At 35.3% G+C, this 20,547-nt stretch overlaps 1 protein-coding gene across 2 annotated transcripts in view; it reads right to left on the reverse strand.

Annotated features, from left to right (window-relative positions):
• KCTD3 (potassium channel tetramerization domain containing 3) overlaps window positions 1–20,547 on the reverse strand; it is a 69,097-nt gene that overhangs the window by 43,379 nt on the left and 5,171 nt on the right. For both annotated transcript variants that reach the window (XM_072647834.1, XM_072647833.1), the window contains exons 2-3: window positions 10,201–10,254; window positions 9,130–9,175 (exon numbers count right to left, since the gene is read on the reverse strand). In XM_072647834.1, the coding sequence (XP_072503935.1) occupies window positions 9,130–9,175; window positions 10,201–10,254 (100 nt within the window). The remainder of the gene's footprint in view (window positions 1–9,129; window positions 9,176–10,200; window positions 10,255–20,547) is intronic.

Below are 20,547 nucleotides of genomic sequence, written 5' to 3' on the forward strand. Positions count from 1 at the left end.
GAACCTCAGCCTTGAGCAAAGTACTGGGGGGAGGAGCACTAGGACTCTCCTCTTGACAAAGGATTCAGAAGTCAAGTAAATGGCTGGGAAGATGCACCAAAAAGGGAAAAAAATAAGACCATAGAAGGTTACTTTCTTGGTGAACAGGTACTGTTAGAGGAAGTCAAGGCCTCTGCCTTCAGTACCTCCAAAATGAATATGAAAAGGACCCAGGCCATAGAAGAGCTTGAAAAGCAAGTCAGCAGCTTGCTGAAGGAGAACCAAAAAAATGCTGAGGACAATAAAACCTTTAAAAATAACTCAGCTGGAAAAAAGAGGTCCAAAAAGCCAATGAGGAGAAGGAGGCTTTAAAAAGCAGAATTAGCCAAATGGAAAAGAAGGTTCAAAAGCTCACTGAACAAAATGGTTCTTTAAAAGAAAGAGTGGAGTTCAGGGAAGCTAATGACTATGAGATAAACCAAGAAGTTAGAAAACAAAACCAAAAGTTTGAAAAAATAGAAGATAACATGAAACATCTCACTGGTAAAACAACTGACCTGGAAAACAGATCCAGGAGAGACAATTTAAAAATTATGGGACTACCTGAAAGCCATGATCAAAAAAAGAGCCCAGACATTATCTTTCATGAAATTATCAAGGAAAACTGCCCTGACATTCTAGACCCAGAGGCCAAAATAAATACTGAAAGAATCCACCAATCACCTCCTGAAAGGGACCTGAAGAGAGAAACTCCTAGGAATATTGTGGCCAAATTTCAGAGTTCCCAGGTCAAGAAGAAAATACTGCAAACAGCTAGAAAGAAACAATTCGAGTATTGTGAAAATACAATCAGGATAACACAGGATCTGACAGCTTCTACATAAACGGATCGAAGAGTGTGGAATAGGATATTCCAGAAGTCAAAGGAACTGGGATTAAAACCAAGAATCACCTACCCAGCAAAACTGAGTATAATACTTAAAGGGAATAAATGGTCATTCAATGATATAGAGGACTTTCAAGCATTCGTGATGAAAAGACCAGAACTGAATAGAAAATTTGACTTTCAAACACAAGAATCAAGAGAAGCATGAAAAGGTAAACAGGAAAGAGATATTATAAAGGACTTTCTAAATCTGAACTGTTTACATTCCTATATGGAAAGATAATATTTGTAACTCCTGAGACTTTTCTCAGTATTTGGGTAGGTGGAGGGTTTATACACACACACATACACACACACACAGAGAACAAGTTGAGTTGAATCAGAAGAGACGATATCCATAAAAAAATAAAATAAATTTAAGGGATAAGAGAGGAAAATACTGGGAGGTGAAAGGGAGAAATGGAATAGGGCAGGCTATCACAAAAAAGAGATAAGAAAAATCTTGTTCAATGGAGGAGAAAGGGGGGAAGTGAGAGGGGAAAAGTGAAGCTTATTCTCTTCACATATGGCTTAAGGAGGGAATAACATGCTAACACAATTTGATATGAAAATCTATCTTACACTACAGGAAAGTAGGGGAGAAGGGGACAAGTGGGGTGAGGGAGATGACAGAAGGGAGGGCAAATGGGAGGAGTAACTAGAAGGAAATACTTTTGGGAAGGGACAAGGTCAAATAAAAGAATAGAATAAAAAGGGGGGGGCACAGGGTAGGATGGAGGGCAATATAGTTAGTCTTACACCACATGTCTATTATGCATGTCTTTTGCAAAATGACACATATATAGCCTATACTGAATTGCTAGCCTTCTCGGTGGGGATGCGTAGGGAGGGAGAAAAGCTGGAATTCAAAGTATCAGAAATGAATGTTGAGAATTATTACTGCATATAACTGGGAAATAAGAAATACAGGTAATGGGGTATAGAAATTTATCTTGCCCTACAAGAAAAGAGAGAAGATGAGGATAAGGGAAGAGAGGGGTATGATAGAAGAGAAGGTACACTGAGGAAAGGGGTAATCAGAATGCAAGGTATTATGGGGTAGGGGAGGGGAGAGATGGGGAGAAAAATTGGAACTCAAAATTTTGTGCAAATGAATGTCGAAATCTAAAAATAAATAAATAAATAAAAAATAAAAAGGTCTAAAATTAAGAAGAACTCTTTTAGAAAGGGAAAAAAAATACTTTTAAACATATAATGAAAAATAACCACAGAAACTTACCACAAAAAACTCAATCGAACCTCACAACTCTGAAGTAGTTATTACAGATGTTATCTTCACTTCAAAGAACAGAAAACTGAAGGTCAAAGGTTAACTAAGTTGTCCATGCTCATAGTTAATGTCACAGGTAAGATCTGAAACCAGGTTTTATTGATTCCATTAGACACTGAGCTGCCTTTGCAGTAGCAACATCCACAAATTGAATATTGAGTCTAACTTTGTGAAAAAAAAATCTTTGGGAAGGGAAATGTGAAGAATAGAATCATAAGCCACATGTGGGGTTTATAAAAACCAGATGGGGAACAGGGTATGGAGGTGGGGAAGGATGAGGAGAGCAAGATGCATAGCTTATATTTGGAATATGGGACAGTTATTCATAAATCAGAAATTCATTTAAGAAAATCAAAGTACTAAATGCTATGAAATATAATCCATAAATGCATTCTATCAGAATCTGCTGAATTTCAGTTCTAAACATCAATGTGCTCTCTAAAAGACATTAAGGATGTCTTTCAAAAGAGGATTTCATAGTTCTAAAACATCAACATTTTCTATTTAATCTAAATATCTGATATTCACTGTAAAATCAAAATTATTCACAACAAAATTCATCCTTTTTCTAGACTTGAGCCAGCATGGTACACTGGAGAGTCCTGCATTTATTGTTTAAAAACCTTTGGTTTGAATCTCTTTCCTGCCAGGAATGAACTCTTGTGATGTTTTACAAGTCCCTTAACCTCCCTGGACCTTGATTTCCCCTTTTATAAAAGAGAGAGTTGGACTAGATCATAGATAAAAAGTCAGAAGGGAAACTACAGGGACTGTAGAGTTCCTATATTGGGAAAAAGCCATAAAAACTTGAACTCGGTGAAAGGTGGAATCCTGAACATGGTGACCTATTAAAAATCATAACAGGTACTGAATTATATTTTAGATACTGAGTTATACCTTAAGATACTATGAAAATTGTGATGTATATGTAACCAGGACATGATCGATATACAAACTTATGTTTGGGCATAACATTGGCTTAACTCCCAAGCTCAATTACTAAGCAGAAAGTCAAAAATATCCACCAATCAGTAGTGATATACTCTAAAGCTCCTCCTCCCTTTGTTTTCCATAATTACCATGGGGATTTGGGGGGTTCTTTAGCAAGGATCTACTGAACTGTATGGTTGCTTCCTGAGACCAAAGATTGCTCCTGTTTTGTAAGTATTCATAATGATTGATTAAACTATTACTTATAATCAATCTGAAGATACTTGGCCTCTTCCTTTGTGGAGAACACTTCATGGTTATGGGGAAGGTACAGGGTTCTCCAGTCAGGAGAATTCTGGTCCTTACAGGGACCATCTAGTATAAACCTCTCTTTTAAGTTCATCTCATTGATCACCCTCTCCCTCCCCTCCCCCCCCCCCCCTTTTTTTTTTTTTCAGTTTGAAGCCTTCTGGTAATTTTACTTCTTTCTGGAGCTGTTATTGTTTCTGAGAGAGTATTAAAGACCAGCGTTAAAAAACATCTAAAGATTTCTCTCTGAAATTTTCCTTCAACTCCCTGACTGGCAACTCTACTGCCCATAAGTATAAGTAGTTCCAGGTTGCAATTCTAGGGCAGAGGGGAGCACTTATGGTTGGGTCACAAGACAACAAGAGTCCGAGTTACAGTTTCAAGACAGAGAGGAACATTCCTTAAAAAGTAGAATTAGGCAAATGGGAAAAGATGCACAAAAGCTCACTGCAGAAAATAATTCCTTAAAAATTAGAATTGGGCAAGCAGAAACTAATGACTTCATGAGATGTCAAGAAGAAAATAAAACAAAGTCTAAAAAATACAAGAAACATCTCATTAGAAGCACAGTTGACCTGGAAATTGTGAAAAATGATAACCTGACCACAGTTTCAGGGCCAAAAGAAGCTCCAGCACTTGTGGCTATAGGGGAGCAGGGACCCTTCCTAGGTAAAGACCAGAGGGCAGACCAGAAGAACAGTGACCACACCACTCCCTAAATAACATCACCTTGGAAGAATCAAAAACTTGCATACCCCAGAACTAGCTATGAAAATGACAGCACAAAAAAGCCTGAAGTTAGGACAGTGCCTCTCTCCACCCCTAGGAGCAAAGCCCAAGTTTAACATAAAGTTCAAAGTCAAGAAATAGAATGGAAAAATGAACAAACAACAAAAACTTGACCATTTAAAGCTACTCCAAGACACAAACTCAGAAGACAATGATATTGTTTCTGAGAAATAGCATGAAGGGTGAACCAAGTTTTGAAGAATTTTAAATTCCAAACAAAAGAGTTCATATTTAATCCTGACAGCAAAAGGGAACCTCTAGAATTTATTGAGTTAAATATATAATATAATACCTGCACTTGAGGAAAATTACTTTGGCAAACGGACTGGAATGGGGAAATTAAGACAGAAGAGCAATTAGGAGGCTATTTCAAATAGTTTAGGTTAGAAGGAATCGTGGCCTGAACTAAGGTAGAAGCTGTATAGGGAGAGAAGGGGACAGATGTGAAGATGGTAAGGAAGTAGAAATGACAAGATCTGATAGAATAAGTGGTATAAGAGAAGACAAGAATAACAGCAGAATTGTGAAACCTGGGTGACTAGAAGGATGGTGGTATCCTTAGTCAACACTCAACAAGCATTTAAGTGTTCCCTATGGATCAAGCACTCTACTAAGCCCTGGAAATACAAATACAAGCAAAGGGAAATACAGCTCTCGTCCTCAAAGAGCTTACATACTAATAGGGGAAGACAAAAATATGAAAAGAAGCTGAAAAGAATGGGGGGATAAAATCAATAAAGTTGTATGCAGCCTGCAAAGGAATAAAGACAGGTTGGCCTAGTACTCTACTTAAATGGAGTTTCCCCAACCCTGTTCTAAAAGAAATAACCCAAACAAAAGAGGCTGAAGAGGTGGAACATGCTTCCAATGTGTGAATTACAGGGCTAAAGTGAGCTTCTAGGATTAAGAGTTCTGCAGATAAAAGTGCAGAAAATCTAGAGTTCAGTCTGGGAAAAATCCACCAAACAGAAATAAGAAGTTTTGGAAAAAGAGTGAGTTGCAGTAGGTAACTTCCTATCGAGAGGGTACCTAATGACAAATGAAATTGCTGTATTTCCAGAGCTGGCATTTAGGAGGTGAGAAGAGAACCTCCCAAGAACTGTTAAAGCTAAGGACTACTACCTACTTTGAATCAATAAACACTGTGCTAAATGCTGGGGATACAACGAAAATAATAGTATAGTCCTTGTCCTTAAGGAGGTCACAATCTAATGGGGGAAGAACATAAAAACAAGCTGAAAAGCAAATACATGGGTACAGGGGCATGGTGAAATCCTACAGCCAGGGTGAGAAATGATCTGAGGAGGTATGACTTACATGGTTGTTTCTTCTTAAAGGATGACAAGTTTCTGGAAATTCTAACTCCAGGAGAGCATCTGGGTAGGAAATTATGAGGTGAATGCCCCAAGTATCTTCTTTCAACAGTGGAAGATCTGGAAGCAGTTCTCTAAAGTCCACCCTTCCACACTCTCCAAACCCTAGGGGTAGGAAGCACTGAGGATGTATAAGAATGATGAGTTTCTGGAGATCATAAAGTACAGGAGAGTAGAGAGATGGGAAATGAATTTCATTTGGGCATAAGTGATATTGCTAGGAGAAATCCAAAAATCACTGTGAAAATCATGAAGTCCTGGCCAAGAAAGGAAAGACTTTTCAGACAATGGTGGTGTTTTTGTCACTGGTGCTAATGAATCATGGGCAAGTAAGAAACACTTGGAAAGTGAACAATGGTTAAGAGGATGGAGTTTAAGAAACAGATTTGGATTTTAGGATCTCAGCTTACAATATAGGAATGACAAGGAGTGAAACACAAAGGACAGAGAAGATAGAAGAGGCAAAGAATAATGATAGCTGTCACTGATGCAATGCTTTGAAATTGGTGAAGTGCTTCACAGACATCACCTCATGTAAGTCTCACAATAACTATGATACTATGTTGTTTGTACTTCATTTGAAAAAGGACTGACATCACAAGGTGATGACTTGCACATGAACTGGATTTAAGTGAGGCAGAGTTGCACAAAGTCACCAGCTTCGTTCTGTCTTCAAGAGTCATTTGTGTCCAATGGCAAGACAAAAGCCAAGAAAGCTGGCAATGGCCAGGGATGCAGTAGATAACCTTGAAGTCTTCAATGTCTGACCACACTCTAAGCCAGGGGTGGGTAACCTTTGGCCTTGAGGCCACATGTGGCCCACTAGGTCCTCTAGTGCAATCCTTTGACTCAATCCAAAGTTCACAGAATATATACTCTTAATAAAAGGATTTGTTCTGTAAAACTTGGACTCAGTCAAAAGGCCTCATCCAAAGACCTAGAAGGTCACATGTGGCCTCAAGGCCTCAGATTCCCCATCCCAATTCAACTCCATAACACATGCTTCAGCAGCCTTCAAAGCCAATGGATGTAAAAATGGACTTCAAAAAGAAGACAGATCCAAAGTCTTCGCTGGATCTTTTAAATGAAAAAAAAAAAATGACTACCAAGGAGAAGAAACTAAATATAATTAAGAAGAGATAGTAAACAATTAATAGTCCCTGATAAATTCAAGTCATATCAAGGCTAGACATTCCAGGGTGTTAAATGAACTGACAAGTATGATTACTAAAACGTGTTCTTGAATTGTGAAAAATCATGAAGAATAGAAAAGATGCTACAAAACTATAGAATGGCAAAAGTGAAAAAAAAAAATTCTGAAAAAAGGAATTGTGGACTTTGCAAACTGCATGCTCAGTGAACATGAATTCATTTCTTGGAAAATATCTAGAACTAGAAACATAATATTAACAAATGCATTATTAACTTCACATTTATTTCCAAACATATCCCTCCCTTTTACTGAGTAAGCTTTCCCTTATATCAAAACTTAAAACAGAAAAGGGGAGAAAATGGTTCAGTAAAACCAATACATGAGTCACAAGTATATGCAACATAATATACACACAAAATTTCTTCACTTGTACAATGAAGGGAAGGAAATGCATTCTCTGAACTTTTCTCCAGGACCAAGTATGGTCATTACAATTTTATAATGCTGTTTCATTTTACTGTTCTCTCCTTTTGTAATATTGTACTCATTATGTGTTTTTTCCCTAGCTTTGCTATCTTTCCATGTTTCTCTGAATTCTTCATATTTATCATTTCTGATTCATTCCAATTTCAGCACATGTACTGCAAAGTCCTATATTATTTAAGGGCTGATTTTTGAACATTAAGACCAAGAAATGGTGATTACAAGGACTGTTAATGCCACACTAACCTAATTATACTTTTTTTCTGATTTACTAGTAGATCTGGAAAATGCTGTAGATATATAGATGATTTAAATTTTAACAAACATATAGTAAAATCATTCTTGCTGTTACTGTGGAAAAGATGAAGAGACTTGGTCTAGGTGATATTAGTTAAATGATTTGAAAACGGCAGAATCCAGAGTTGTCATTAATGGTTTGGCCATCCTAGAAGTATATGGTATTTGGTGGACTGCCTCAAGAATCTTTGCTCAGTCTTTTGCTAGATAATATTTTTTAATCAATTATATGTTTGAAAACATAGATTACATATTTATCAAATTTACAGAAGACAGAAACATAACTGATCCACTGGATGGCATATTTAAGGTCCCAAAAGTTCATGAAAGGATAGAATAATTGGCCAAATCTAATAAAAGTCGATGGGGATAAATGCAAAGTCTTACACTTGGATTCATAAAATCAACTTCAAAAGTACAAGGTGGTAAAGATGCAGCTAGAGAATAGTTTGCCTGAAAAAGTTTTTAGTAAATTGTGAACTCGAGTCAATAATGTAATAAAACAGCCAAAAAAGCTAATGGTAAAAATTTCAGGAGAAAAGAGATACTAAGTTCTTTCCTGGTCAGATTGTATCTGAAGTACTACATTCAACTCTTAGAAATATATTTTAGGAAGGACACTGATAAGCTGGAAAATGAGGGTATGCAAAACAGCGATGGATCTCATGATCATGACCTAGGAAGACTGGCTAAAGAAAAGTCGAATAGTTTAATCTGGAATAAAAAAAGATTTGGAGGGGATAACAAAACTGTTTTAACTTGTTTGAAGGCCTGTCACACTACTTGTTCTACCTGGCTCCAGAGAACATAATGAGGAACATAAGGAGAAGTTGCAGGTTAGATTTCAGCTCAATATGAAAAGACAGATCATGAACAGGCTGAAGAATATTACAAACAAGGAATTACATCATGGAAGGGATGAGGAGAGAGGATTGTAAGGGATATTATCAAAGAAATGTTTAACAGGGAAAAAAATGAGCCAGTAATATATAAAGAACAAGGGATAACTGAAGGATAGCCTTAGGCGCTCCCCTGGTAACCATACAATGTAAAGAAAACCAAAAGAATGTCTCCAAAGCATGAGTAGGGCCAACAGACAATTTACTGAAGATAGATGAAAGTTAAAAAGATATCAAGAATTTGCAGACCAGATAAATGAGATCACAAATTCACCTGAGTAATGGAACATAAAGAAAAATTAGCCTAATAATTTTGAGTTTGACCTGTGATTTCACAGGTGTTGGGAATACATGCTTTTAAAAGGCTAACAATATTCTAAAAACAGCATTGATTAAACTAACATACCAAGTCAAGTATCATAGAAAAAACCCTAGAGCAGTCACATTAATTTCATTATATTCACTATAACATGTATCATAAAAATTAGATTTTGACAACTACTTTATTCTTCTCAGCCAAAAGCTGAAGTTTATTAATAACCTCAAAAGACATCAAAATCTTGGTGGAAAACATTAAGCATTTATATTCCACTTATGGTTATTAATTAACTTTTTTAATTTTAAGAACTTATAAATGGTGTGTACAAAATTAAGTTTTGATTTGGAAACATATTATGCTTAATCAAAAGTATTATACTTACAGCACCAGTTTCATCTCGAAGGGTTGAAATCCTCCCACTCAGCAAACTGGAAGGTAGGTACATTAGGCTATAGTTATATATACACATATGTATACCTATGAATAATGTCTCAAATTTTAAAAGTATATATAAATACACACAGAAAGACAGACACCCACACCGACACCCACACACACAAGCATTAAAGGTTCCAAAAGTCTTAAGCCAGTTTTAAGCTTATACAAGTTTGAAAAACTTAAAAATTCACTAAAGATTTTTGGAACATTCTGAATATACTACTTTGTTATGATAAAAATGTATAGAGTATCCGAATAAGGTCATTCTAATCAAGAATTCAAGGCCATGGTTAATTCCAGATTTCGAAAAGCATTTCAATTGTATATTTCACTCTGTGAATGAAACCTTTTAATTATGAATATATCTGACTTTCCACCTTGAAATGAAGTTTTTTTTTTAGACAATATTTAATGAATAAAGCCCAGAATAAGTAGTGGGCCTAAATAAGTACAGTGTTCAATAAAGTTGTAAATAGCTGAAAAATTAGTTCACTTTAGAGAAAAAGTATTAAACAGGTCTTTCTGTATCATGATAGTTATACAAGATATAAACTGCTACCTTCAAAAATTCATTTCTTAGTGATTACAAACAAAAGTCCTTCAGAAAGTGAGATGGTAATCTTACAAGCCACTTAAAAAGTGCCAAGTGATTTTAGACAAGTCACTTAAAAAGTCTCTAAGTTTTACTTTACTTATTTATAAAATGAGCAAGTTTATCTAAATGATATATAAGGGTACTCGCCACTCAGATATTTCACCTGCATGGGGTGAGGGGAGGGTTAGTGATTTATTAAAATACTGACATCTATTTTACAAGACTCTAAAACACAAACATGAATTAGCCACAACCTGCACTCAGAATGTAGAAAGTCCATGTTCAAAGCAGTTAGCTTACTTTTTATGCAAATCTACGGGGGAAAAAAGACTTTTCTTGCCCAAGCAAAGTTTTCTTTTTATTACTCTGGGAAAAAGTCAAAATTCTAAAAAAGATATTCAATATATAAATGTGAAATACCTGGAAAAAAATGAATCTGGAATCCACATAAGTGTTTGTCTTGAGGTACTGAATCTGTAATTGAAAATTAAGTCTTAATTAGAAACCAGAAAAGGTGATTTAAAATTTTACTTATGTTCAAAAATATCAAATAACATTTCATAAAACTCCAATATTCTAATATTCTAAATATTCTAAAATATTTACCTTTATCAAATCATACCATGGAAATAAAAAACTCCGGACAAGTAATTTATAATCCATGAAACACAGGTTCTTTGAGGGCAGAGATGCCTTCATTTTTGTCTTTGTAACCCTAAAGTCTGGCACACTGACCACCGCATAGTAGAGTATTTGAAAAATACCGAATTGAGCTAAACCAGGTGTAGAGTCATAAAACCATAAATTTAATAGGGGACCTTAAAGTCATCTCCTCTATAACCTTATATTAAAGATGAGGAAATTGAGACCATTCTCCCACTCCACCCCCCAAAAAGGCTTGACTTGCCCAAGGTCACACATATTTCTAATTTATCCTACATAACTTGTTTTTGTACACATTTGTTTGCATGTTGTCTCTTCAATTCAGACTGTAAGCTCCTTGAGGCAGATAGTTTAATTTTTTAACTTTCTTTGTATCCTAACCTTAATCATTGAATGGGCATTGCCTCAGACAAATTGAGACTGAGGAAAGATCTTAGCTTAAAATGCCAAAGTCTTCCCAGTAAGGGCAATCTACAGTCATCCTTATTTATATAATCTTGCCACTGGACATAAATGGCCCCCGGAGGAGAGAGTAAGGCTGGTGACTTTGCTCTGTACTGCCTCACTTAAATCCAATTCACTTGCAAGATATGACATCACCTTCTTGATGTCATTGGTCCTCTTTGAGAACTTTGAGAACTAAGGATAAAACAACAATTTGTCTTTACTGACCATGGTGGAGCCAAGATGTCAGAAAAAAAGGTATGAAGCTGCCTGAGCTCTCCAGTTTCCCTTAGAAACAACATTAAATCAAGCCTCTAAATGGATTCTGGAGTGACAGAACTCACAAAGAGATGGAGTGAAACAATTTTCCACTTTAAGATAACTGAGGACTTCAGAAAAGTTCTGTCTCATTTGAGTAAAAGAGAAGCAAGCCCAGAGCAGTCAATGTCCAGGCAAGCCAGCAGAAGGCTCTTAGCCACAGCACAGATCAACAACCAAGGCCCCTCAGTCCTGGCTCAGCAGGCTAGTGGCACAGCAGGCCAACCTCCAGTCCCAGTGGAAAAGGCAAACTGCTAGCCTAGGAAAATCTGGCACAAGAGGCATGACTAGGCTAGGCTACCTCAGCACAGTGAGAAAGCTGCTAGTACCCAAGGTCCCAGCACAGAAAAGCAATGACCAGACTCTGGTTGCCCAGAACAAGAAGCTTAGGACCGTGTCCCCTGTCTAAAAGCAGAGTTCAACTTTAAAAGCCAAGAAATAGGCTTAAAAATGAGTAAAAAACAAAAAAGATCTCTGACAATAGAAAGCTACTATGGCAACAGGTAACATCAAACAGAAACTCAGAAGAAGACAAAAATGTCAAAATGTCTACATGCAAAGCTTCAAAGGGAAGATAAATTCATCTCAAAACCAAAAAGCCTTCTTGGAAAAGCTCAAAAAGGATTTAAAAATCAAATAAGAAGAGCAGACGAAAAATTGGGAAAACAAGTTATGCAAAAGAGAATCAACAGCTTGGAAAAGAAAGGACAAAAACTGAATATAGAAAACAATTCCTTAAAAAATACAAGCCAAATGGAAAAGGAGATACAAAAGCTAACAGAAAAAAATTTCTTAAAAAATAGAAATGGGCAAGTGGAAGCTAATGACTCTGAGACACTGAGAATTAGTCAAACAAATCAAAGGAATGAAAAAACAAAAGAAAATATAAAACACCTCATTGGAAAAACAAATAACCTGGAAAACTGATCCAGGAGAGAGAATTTAAAAATTCCTGGACTACTTGAAAGCCATGATCACAAATTATCAAGGAAAACTTCTCTGATATCCTAGAGCCAGAAAGTAAAATAGTTATTGAAAAGATGAGATACCAATATAGAATTTCCAAGGAATACTGTAGCCAAATTCCAGAATTATCAGGTCAAGAAGAAAATACTACAAGCAGCTAGAAAGAAACAATTCAAATATCAAAGAGTCATAGTCAGGATTACATAGGACTTAGCAGCTTCAACATTATACAATCAGAGGGATTGGAATATGATATTCTGAGAAGGCAAAGGAGTTTGGATTACAACCAAGAATCAACTAGCCAGCAAAACTGAACATAGTTTTTCAGAGGAAAGGGATGAATATTCAATGAAATAGGGAGCTTTCAAACTTTCCTGATGAGAAGACAAGAGCTGAGCAGAAAATCTGACCTTCAAATACAATACTCAAGAGAAACATAAAATGGTAAACAGAAAAAAAACCAAAACGTTATTCAAGGGAAGATGACACTTGTAACTCTTGAGAACTATATGGGCAGTTAGAAGGAGTATACATAGACAGAGGGTATAGGTATAAGTTGACTTTGACATGATGTAAAAAAAAAATTAAGGAGAGAAAAAAGGGTTGTACTGGGAGAAAAGCAAAGAGGGAGGCAGAATAAGTAAATTACATCACATGAAGAAGCACAAAAGAGTAGAGGGAAAGAGGGGAGAGAGCGAGCATTGTTTCAACTTTAATCTCATCAGAGTTGGCTCAAAGAAGGAATAATATCACACACTCACTTGGATATAGAAATTTATTTTACCGTATATGGAAGTAGGAGGGGAAAAGGGAAAGAAAAGGGGGGAGGTTGATAGAAGAGAGGACAGATTGAGGGAGGTGGTGGTGAGAAGCAAAATACTGGTGAAGAGTGAAAGGAGCAAGAAAAGTATAAACAGGGAAAAATAGGATGAATGGAAATACGTAGTTAGTAATCAAAATTGTGAATGGGATGAACTCTCAAATAAAACAGAAGCAGATAACAGAGTGAATTAAAAGCCAGAATGCAATATATTGTTTATAAAAAACACATTTGAAGCAAAGAGATACACACAGAGTAAAGGTAAAAAGCTGGAGGAGAATGTATTATGCATCAGCTTAAGTTTAAAAAGGCAGGGGTAGCCTGATCTCAAAGAAAAAGCAAAGATAGATTTAATTGAAAAAGATAAGGAAGGAAATTACATCTTTCTAAAACTTGCCACAGACAATGAAGTACTATCGATTCTAAACATACATGCACCAAGTGGTATAGTATCCAAATTCTTAGAGAAGTTAAGTGAGTTACAGGAATAGCAAAAACTATAGTAGTTTGAAGGGGACCTCAATCTCCATCTCTCGGAACTAGATAAATCTAACCATGAAATAAACAAGAAAAGTTAAGGAAGTGAGCAGAAGTTTATAAAAGTTAAATATGATAGACCTCTGGAAAAGAGTGAATGGGGACAGAAAGAAATATACATTTTTCTCAACGGTACAGGACACCTATACAAACACTGACCATGTATTGGGACATAAAAACCTCACAAACAAATGTAGAAAGGCAAAAATATTAAAGGCACTTTTTTCAGATCATGATACAGTAAAAACCACATGTAATCAAGAGCCATGGAAGATAAATTAAAAACTAATTGGAAACTTAAGTAATCTAATCTGAAAAAATGAGTGGGTCCAACAACAAATCATAGAAATAATCATTTCATCAGAGAATAATAATAATGAGGAAGCATATGAAAATTTATGAGATACAGTCAAAGCAGTTAAGGGAAATTTTATACTGCTGAATGTTTACATATGAATAAAATACAGAAAGAGAAGATCAATGAGTTGGGCATGCAACCAAAAAATCTAGAAAAAGAACAAGTTTAAAATTTCGAATTAAGTACCAAATTAGAAATTCTAAAAGTCAAAGATTAATGAAATTGTAAGTAAGAAACTATGTAATCAATAAATAAAATAAAGAACTAGTTTTATGAAAAAATAGTTAAACCTTTGGTTAATTTGATAAAAAAAAAAAAGGAAACCAAATTACTAGCATCAAAAATGAAAAGGGTGAATTCATCACTAATGAAGAGGAAATTAAAGCAATAATTGGAGCTATTTTGTCCAATATATACCAATTAACCTGACAATCTAAGTGAAATGGATATTTGCAAAAATATAAATCGCATATGTTAAAAGAAGAAATAAAATACTTAACTACATTTTAGAAAAGGAAACTGAACAATCCATCAATGAACTCCCTAAGAAAAAATCTCCAGGGCCAGATGAATTTACAAGTGAAATCTACCAAACACTTAAGGAACAATTAATTCCAGTACTATACAAACTATTTGGAAAAGCTGGCAAAGATGGAGTCCTACCAAATTCTTTTTATGACACAAACATGGTGCTGACACATAAATCAAAAGAGCCAAAACAGAGAAAGAAAATTTTGGACCAATTTCCCTAATAAATATTGCTGCAAAAATTTTAAATAAAATATTAGCAAAGAGATTATAGCAATTTGTTACCAGTCAAATACACTATGACAAGGTGTGGTTAATACTAGGAATGCTGGGCTGGTTCAATATTAGGAAAACTATCAGCATAATTGACCACATCAATAACAAAACTAACAGAAGGCTTGTGATTATTTTAGTACAGAAAAAACTTTTGACAAAATACAGCACCCATTCCTATTAACACTACAGAGCAAAGGAATAGAGTTTTCCTTAAAATGATAAGTAGTATCTATCTAAAATCCTCAGCAAGAATTATATGCAAGGGGATAAGCTAGAAGCTTTCCCAGTAACATCAGGGGTGAAATAAAGATGCCCAATTATCACCACTTTTATTTAACACTGTTCTAGAAAAGGTAGCTTTAGCAATGAGAATAAAAATAAATTGAACAAATTAGAATAGGCAATGAGGAAACAAAACTATCACTCTTTGAAGATATGACAGTATACTTAGAGAATCTTAGAGAATCAACTAAAAAACTACTTGAAATAATTAACAACTTTAACAAAGCTGCAGGATATAAAAAAAAACCACATAAACCATCAGCATTGCTATACATTACCAACAAAGACCAACAGCAAGAGATAGAAAGAGAAATTCCATTTAAAATAACTGTGGACAATATAAAATATTTGGGAGCCTATCTACCAAGGCAAAGCCAGGAACTATATGAACACAATTACAAAACACTTTTCACACAAATAAAGTCAGATCTAAATAATTGGGAAAATATCAATTGCTCACAGGCAGGTTGAGCTAATATGATAAAAATGACAATTCTACCTAAATTAATTTACTTTTTCTGTACCATACCAATGAAACTACCAAAAAATTATTATATAGAGCCAGAAAAAAATAACAAAATTCTCTAGAAGAAAAAAAGGTCAAAAATAGCAAGGAAAAAAAAATGCAAAGGAAAGTGGCCTAGCCATTATCATTGCTAATTTTTTTCCTATTTATCCCATACATAGTTTATTTTTACATGCTATTGCATGCTATCTCCCCCACTATACTGTGAAGTTCCTGAGAGGGAACTGTTCTTTCTGGTTTGTTTTTGTGTATACATAGTGCCAATAATATCCTTAATGAAAGCTTACTGACTGACTGAATATAAACGTTCAGAAAACAAAGTCCCTCATTGCTACTGTATCATACCACTACATGAGCCAGGATGTTCTCCACTATACTACAATGACAAAATTACTTCTATTCTGCCACACTCCCTTTTGTTGTTGTAGTTGTTTCTTTAGGCTGGGACTCCCTCTCTAGCCCAGGCTATAAGTGCAGTGGCAATTCATGGGTTTAACTTCAGTACTGATCAGCACCAGAGTTTCAACCTGTTCCATTTCTGACCAACCCCAACCACTTTCCAGGATTTACCATATTCGTGCAGGATTTAGTAATGACATTCAATCAGCTAAACTCCACAGCAGATTACAAAGTACTCCAGAGTACAAAGTGTCTGACAGTCTTAAATCTCCTCAGAGATTACAGATGTACACCGCCACCACACCCTGCTCCTCCCCTGGTTTTTTTCTTTCCTTTTCTTGGCAACTGGGATTAAGTGAATTATGAGGCCTGGATCTGAATTCCTGCCCAATGTTTCTTAAAATACAATCCTATCCTACTCCTACCTTGTTTCTTTTGAATAAGGTAGACCCATCCAGAGTCATGTCCAATCATACATTTTATCCCATCAGGTCTCCTACTTTATTTGGATCTTTTTTATTGTCTAAACTTTGCAATAGTGAATATAAACATGAAACCATGGGTTTTACTACTGGTTGCTTTCCTGGGTTTTTGTCTCATGGGAATTTCTAGGAGTAGCAGCTGCTATTCCTTCTCTGAAGTTACTTCAGATGGCATCTAACTTTGGAGATACGCACAGGTTAAATTTTCTTTCAAAAAATATATTTCATGCTCTAAATCGCTTTTGATTAAAGAAATGAAAACTAAAATAACTCACAGGTACTACTTCACACCTACCAGATTGGCTAATATGACAGAAAAGGAAAATGATAAATGCTGGAGATGTGGGAAAATTAGGAAACTAATGCACTGTTCCTAGAGTTGTGAACTGATCCAACCATTCTGGAGAGCAATGTATGCCAAAAGGGCAACCATACTGTACACACCCTTTGATCCAACAAAACCATTACTAGATACTAGATCTGTACCTCAAAGAGATCATAAAAAAGTGGAAAGGACCTACATGTGTAAAAATATTTATAGCAGCCCTTTTCATGGTGGCAAAATATTGGTAATTGAGGAAATGCCCATCACTTGGCGCTTGGCTAAACAAGGCTGTGGTGTATGAATGTAATGGAATACTATTGCGGAATAAGAAATGATGAACAGCAGATTAAAAAAAACAAAACCTGGAAAGACTTGTACAAACTGATGCAAAGTGAAATGAGCATAACCAAGAAAACATTGTACACAGTATCAGCAACATTGTGTGAGGATCACTATGAACGACTCAGCTCTTAGCAAAACAATGATCCAAAACAAGCACAATGCACTCAGGAAGGAAAAAACTATCTAGATAAAAAACTGTGAATGCAGATTGAAGCATTTTTTTCACTTTCTTGATTTTTTTTTCTTTTGATTTGTTTCTTCTTTCACAATTGTGTCTAATAAGGAAATATTTTTACAAGATAGCATATGTATAAACTATATCAAACTGGCTACTATTTTCATAAAAGGGGAAGGGGAAAATATAACTCAAAACCTTGTAAAAAGGAATGCAAAAATTTTCCTAACATGTAACTGAAGGAAAAAATACAATACTATTTTTTAAAAATCTACTTCATAAATATCAAATGAGGGAGACATTATTAATAAACAGTTCTTGCGAAGCATATCTTGTGGGTTTTAGTGGACTATAAGCTCAAAGTCTGGAGAAACTATCACCAACATAATATAAATAATAAAAATATCCTTTATAATGTGATAGAAAGTATATTTTTAAAACTAAAAGCTACCATTATTTGCAACTGACAAACATCAGAAATGTTTCCAATCAATATAAGGTAAGTACACACAACTGTATGGAGCTTATAAAACAGTTGAGATCCAAGAGTGCAACCAAAAAGCCCTCCATGGGTGACATCCATATGAACTCAACCAAAAACGTTAACAGTGTCAAACAATTGAATGAGACATGCTGATTTGTTTATAAAAATGGAGGGATTTATAATGCTAATTCAGGATTCAGTTACTGCCACCAGAAATTATAGAAGAGTTATGCTTACGAAACCCAGACCTAAACATTACTGAAGATTATTGCAATAAAAACAGTTGAAACTGTGTCACATATCCCTGCAGGTTTGAAAATTTAGTACCACCTAAATGCTCAGCAAAACCTGGTATCCAAAATTATACATCATAATGTATCTTTCATAAAAATGAAAAGTCCCTCATTACAAATACAGACCCTGCTCCAAATATCCATGAGAATTCAACAAAAACTGTACTAAAATTGCAACATTACCACATACAAAATTGTAACCCAACCTTGCCTGGACATAACAAAGATCCACAAAAATGTAAGAACATTTCCAATATTACAATACCAAATACTTCATACTTAAATTTTCAGAGAAATACTTAATTTCCAAGCTATAACAAATAAAAAGTTTTAAAATGTAAACAGACCTCCAGCAGGATTCTCTACTGAAGATTTGTGAAAATATTATTTCAAAATCATGTGATGAAGATGTCACTAAAATTCGATTTAGTGATGGGAGTACCCACAATGTTGAGAACATAAACCAAAACTCTTTCTTCTCCTGATATTCCTTCTGCCTAGAATACTCTTCTCCCTATTTCTAACTCTGCAAGTTGAACTTGTATTGATCCTTGAAAGTCCAGTCCATGTGCCATATAACTGATGAAGTTTTACCTCATCACTTCAATCTAAAGAATTTTTTTTCTTTCTGTGAACTACTATTTTACTTTATATCTTTCTTACTGCAATTTCACATCTATTTATGCTATTTCATCTTGTGGCTAGGGCACAATCAGAAAAGGCTCCATGAAAAGAAATTATATGTTTTCCACCAGAATATAAGCTCCATGGGAAAAGTCTCTACCTCATTCCTTTTTATAGCTCTGATTGCCCCTAGCACAATGTAAACACTAAATAAATATGTTTAAACCATGAATGTTGCTATGTATTTAAAAAAAAAAACCAAATTTTTGACATACCTTTTAAAAGATTTGTCAATGTAAAACATTAGTCTTATTTTCTCCCAACCTTTATAGTTTAGCACAATTAACATTTAGCTTAACACTGTTAAATATCTGGGACTGAATGATGGGGCTGTGTGATTTTTTAAGAATCCCTTAGTGGTAAATTCCTAAGCAAGAACCAGAATTTGGTAGAAACTATTTTCTACAGGAAGGTGGAAGACATGAGTTTTAATAGTGATTCTTTGACTTATCTAACGCTAATAATTATATAGCATTTTAGAGTCTACAAAACCTTGAACCCACAACAACCCTCTGAAATAGGTAATGTATGTAATTATCCATCCCCATTTTACAGATCTGAGATCTATTAACCATTTGATATTTAAAGCCTTTTACAACCTGGCTTCAAGCTACCTTTTCAAGCTCATACATTACTCCCTTTCAGGTTTTCTGAAATTTAGTCAAACTGTCTTTCTTACTGTATCTTACATAACATCATGCCAGTTTCCCCTCTTTGTACATTTGGACAGGTTGTCCTCCCATTCCTGAAATTCATTTCCTTACTTCTACCTTTCAAAATCCCAGCTCAGTTCAGTTACGGCATCCATAAATGAAAGGCTTTCCTGACTCTCCCCCTAAATGTTAGTGCTTCCTCCCAAAATTTACCTTGCATTTTTTCGTGGTTTACCCCACCTACCCAACAGAATGTAAACAATTTGGGGGCAGGGGTGCTTCATTTTTGTCTATCACCATCACATAGAACACTACATGGCTCATAATTTGCGTACAATAAATGCTGAATGGCTTTAAATTAATAACAGTCCCAATTTCCTTATCTATAAAACAAGGATTAAAATATTTGTCCTACCTATATTACAGAACTTTTTATTTTAAGAGCAAAATGAGATAATACTAGGAAAGCACTTTGAATGAAAAGTTTGAGGAAGGGATGATGGCAATAAATTAAGATAGTGTCTTCTCATAAATACAAAAGAGTCACAGTAACTTTCCTCACCACTTCCTGTAACCCCCACCACTACCCCCAAAATGGAACTTGATAAAGCAACAAAGAACAGTTTTAAATGACAAGTATTTCAATCAAACTGGCTGACCTACTAAGTCGGTGTTCAGGAATGTTTTGTTTTGTTTAACAAAGCTGATTGGAAATTGTACTCACAGAATCAAAGGCCTTGAATGGACCTTGGAAATCATCTATCACAACCCCCCTCATTTGAGAGAAAATGAGGCCTAGGAACAAGGTCGCTCAGCTGATTACTGGAAATGCTGCAACTAGAACTGAGGGCTTCTCACTTATCATTCAATGTTCTTTCCATGACATTTTAAAAGTTCTGTCACAAAATAGACTCAAAAAAATTCAGACAGCCAGATTTATTTCACTCCACATTTATTAAACAACTTCTCAGAAAACATTCTCAGACAAAATTAAAATTCCAATTCTAAATTGTAATGATTAAAGTATTACATAAAAGTAATGGCGACTAGCATCTGCGTGACTCCTTAGGGTTTGCCAAGGTCCTTCTGTATGTCACCTCACTGGGCCCTCACAGCAGCCATGGGGTAGCTCTTACTATTAGTCTCCTTTTACTGAGGCACAGAGAAACGGAGACTTCCCCAAGGTCACACAGCCAGCATGTATCTGAAACA

This window comes from Notamacropus eugenii, chromosome 2, assembly GCF_028372415.1.
Source record: "Notamacropus eugenii isolate mMacEug1 chromosome 2, mMacEug1.pri_v2, whole genome shotgun sequence".
NCBI classification, from domain to species: Eukaryota; Metazoa; Chordata; class Mammalia; order Diprotodontia; family Macropodidae; genus Notamacropus; species Notamacropus eugenii.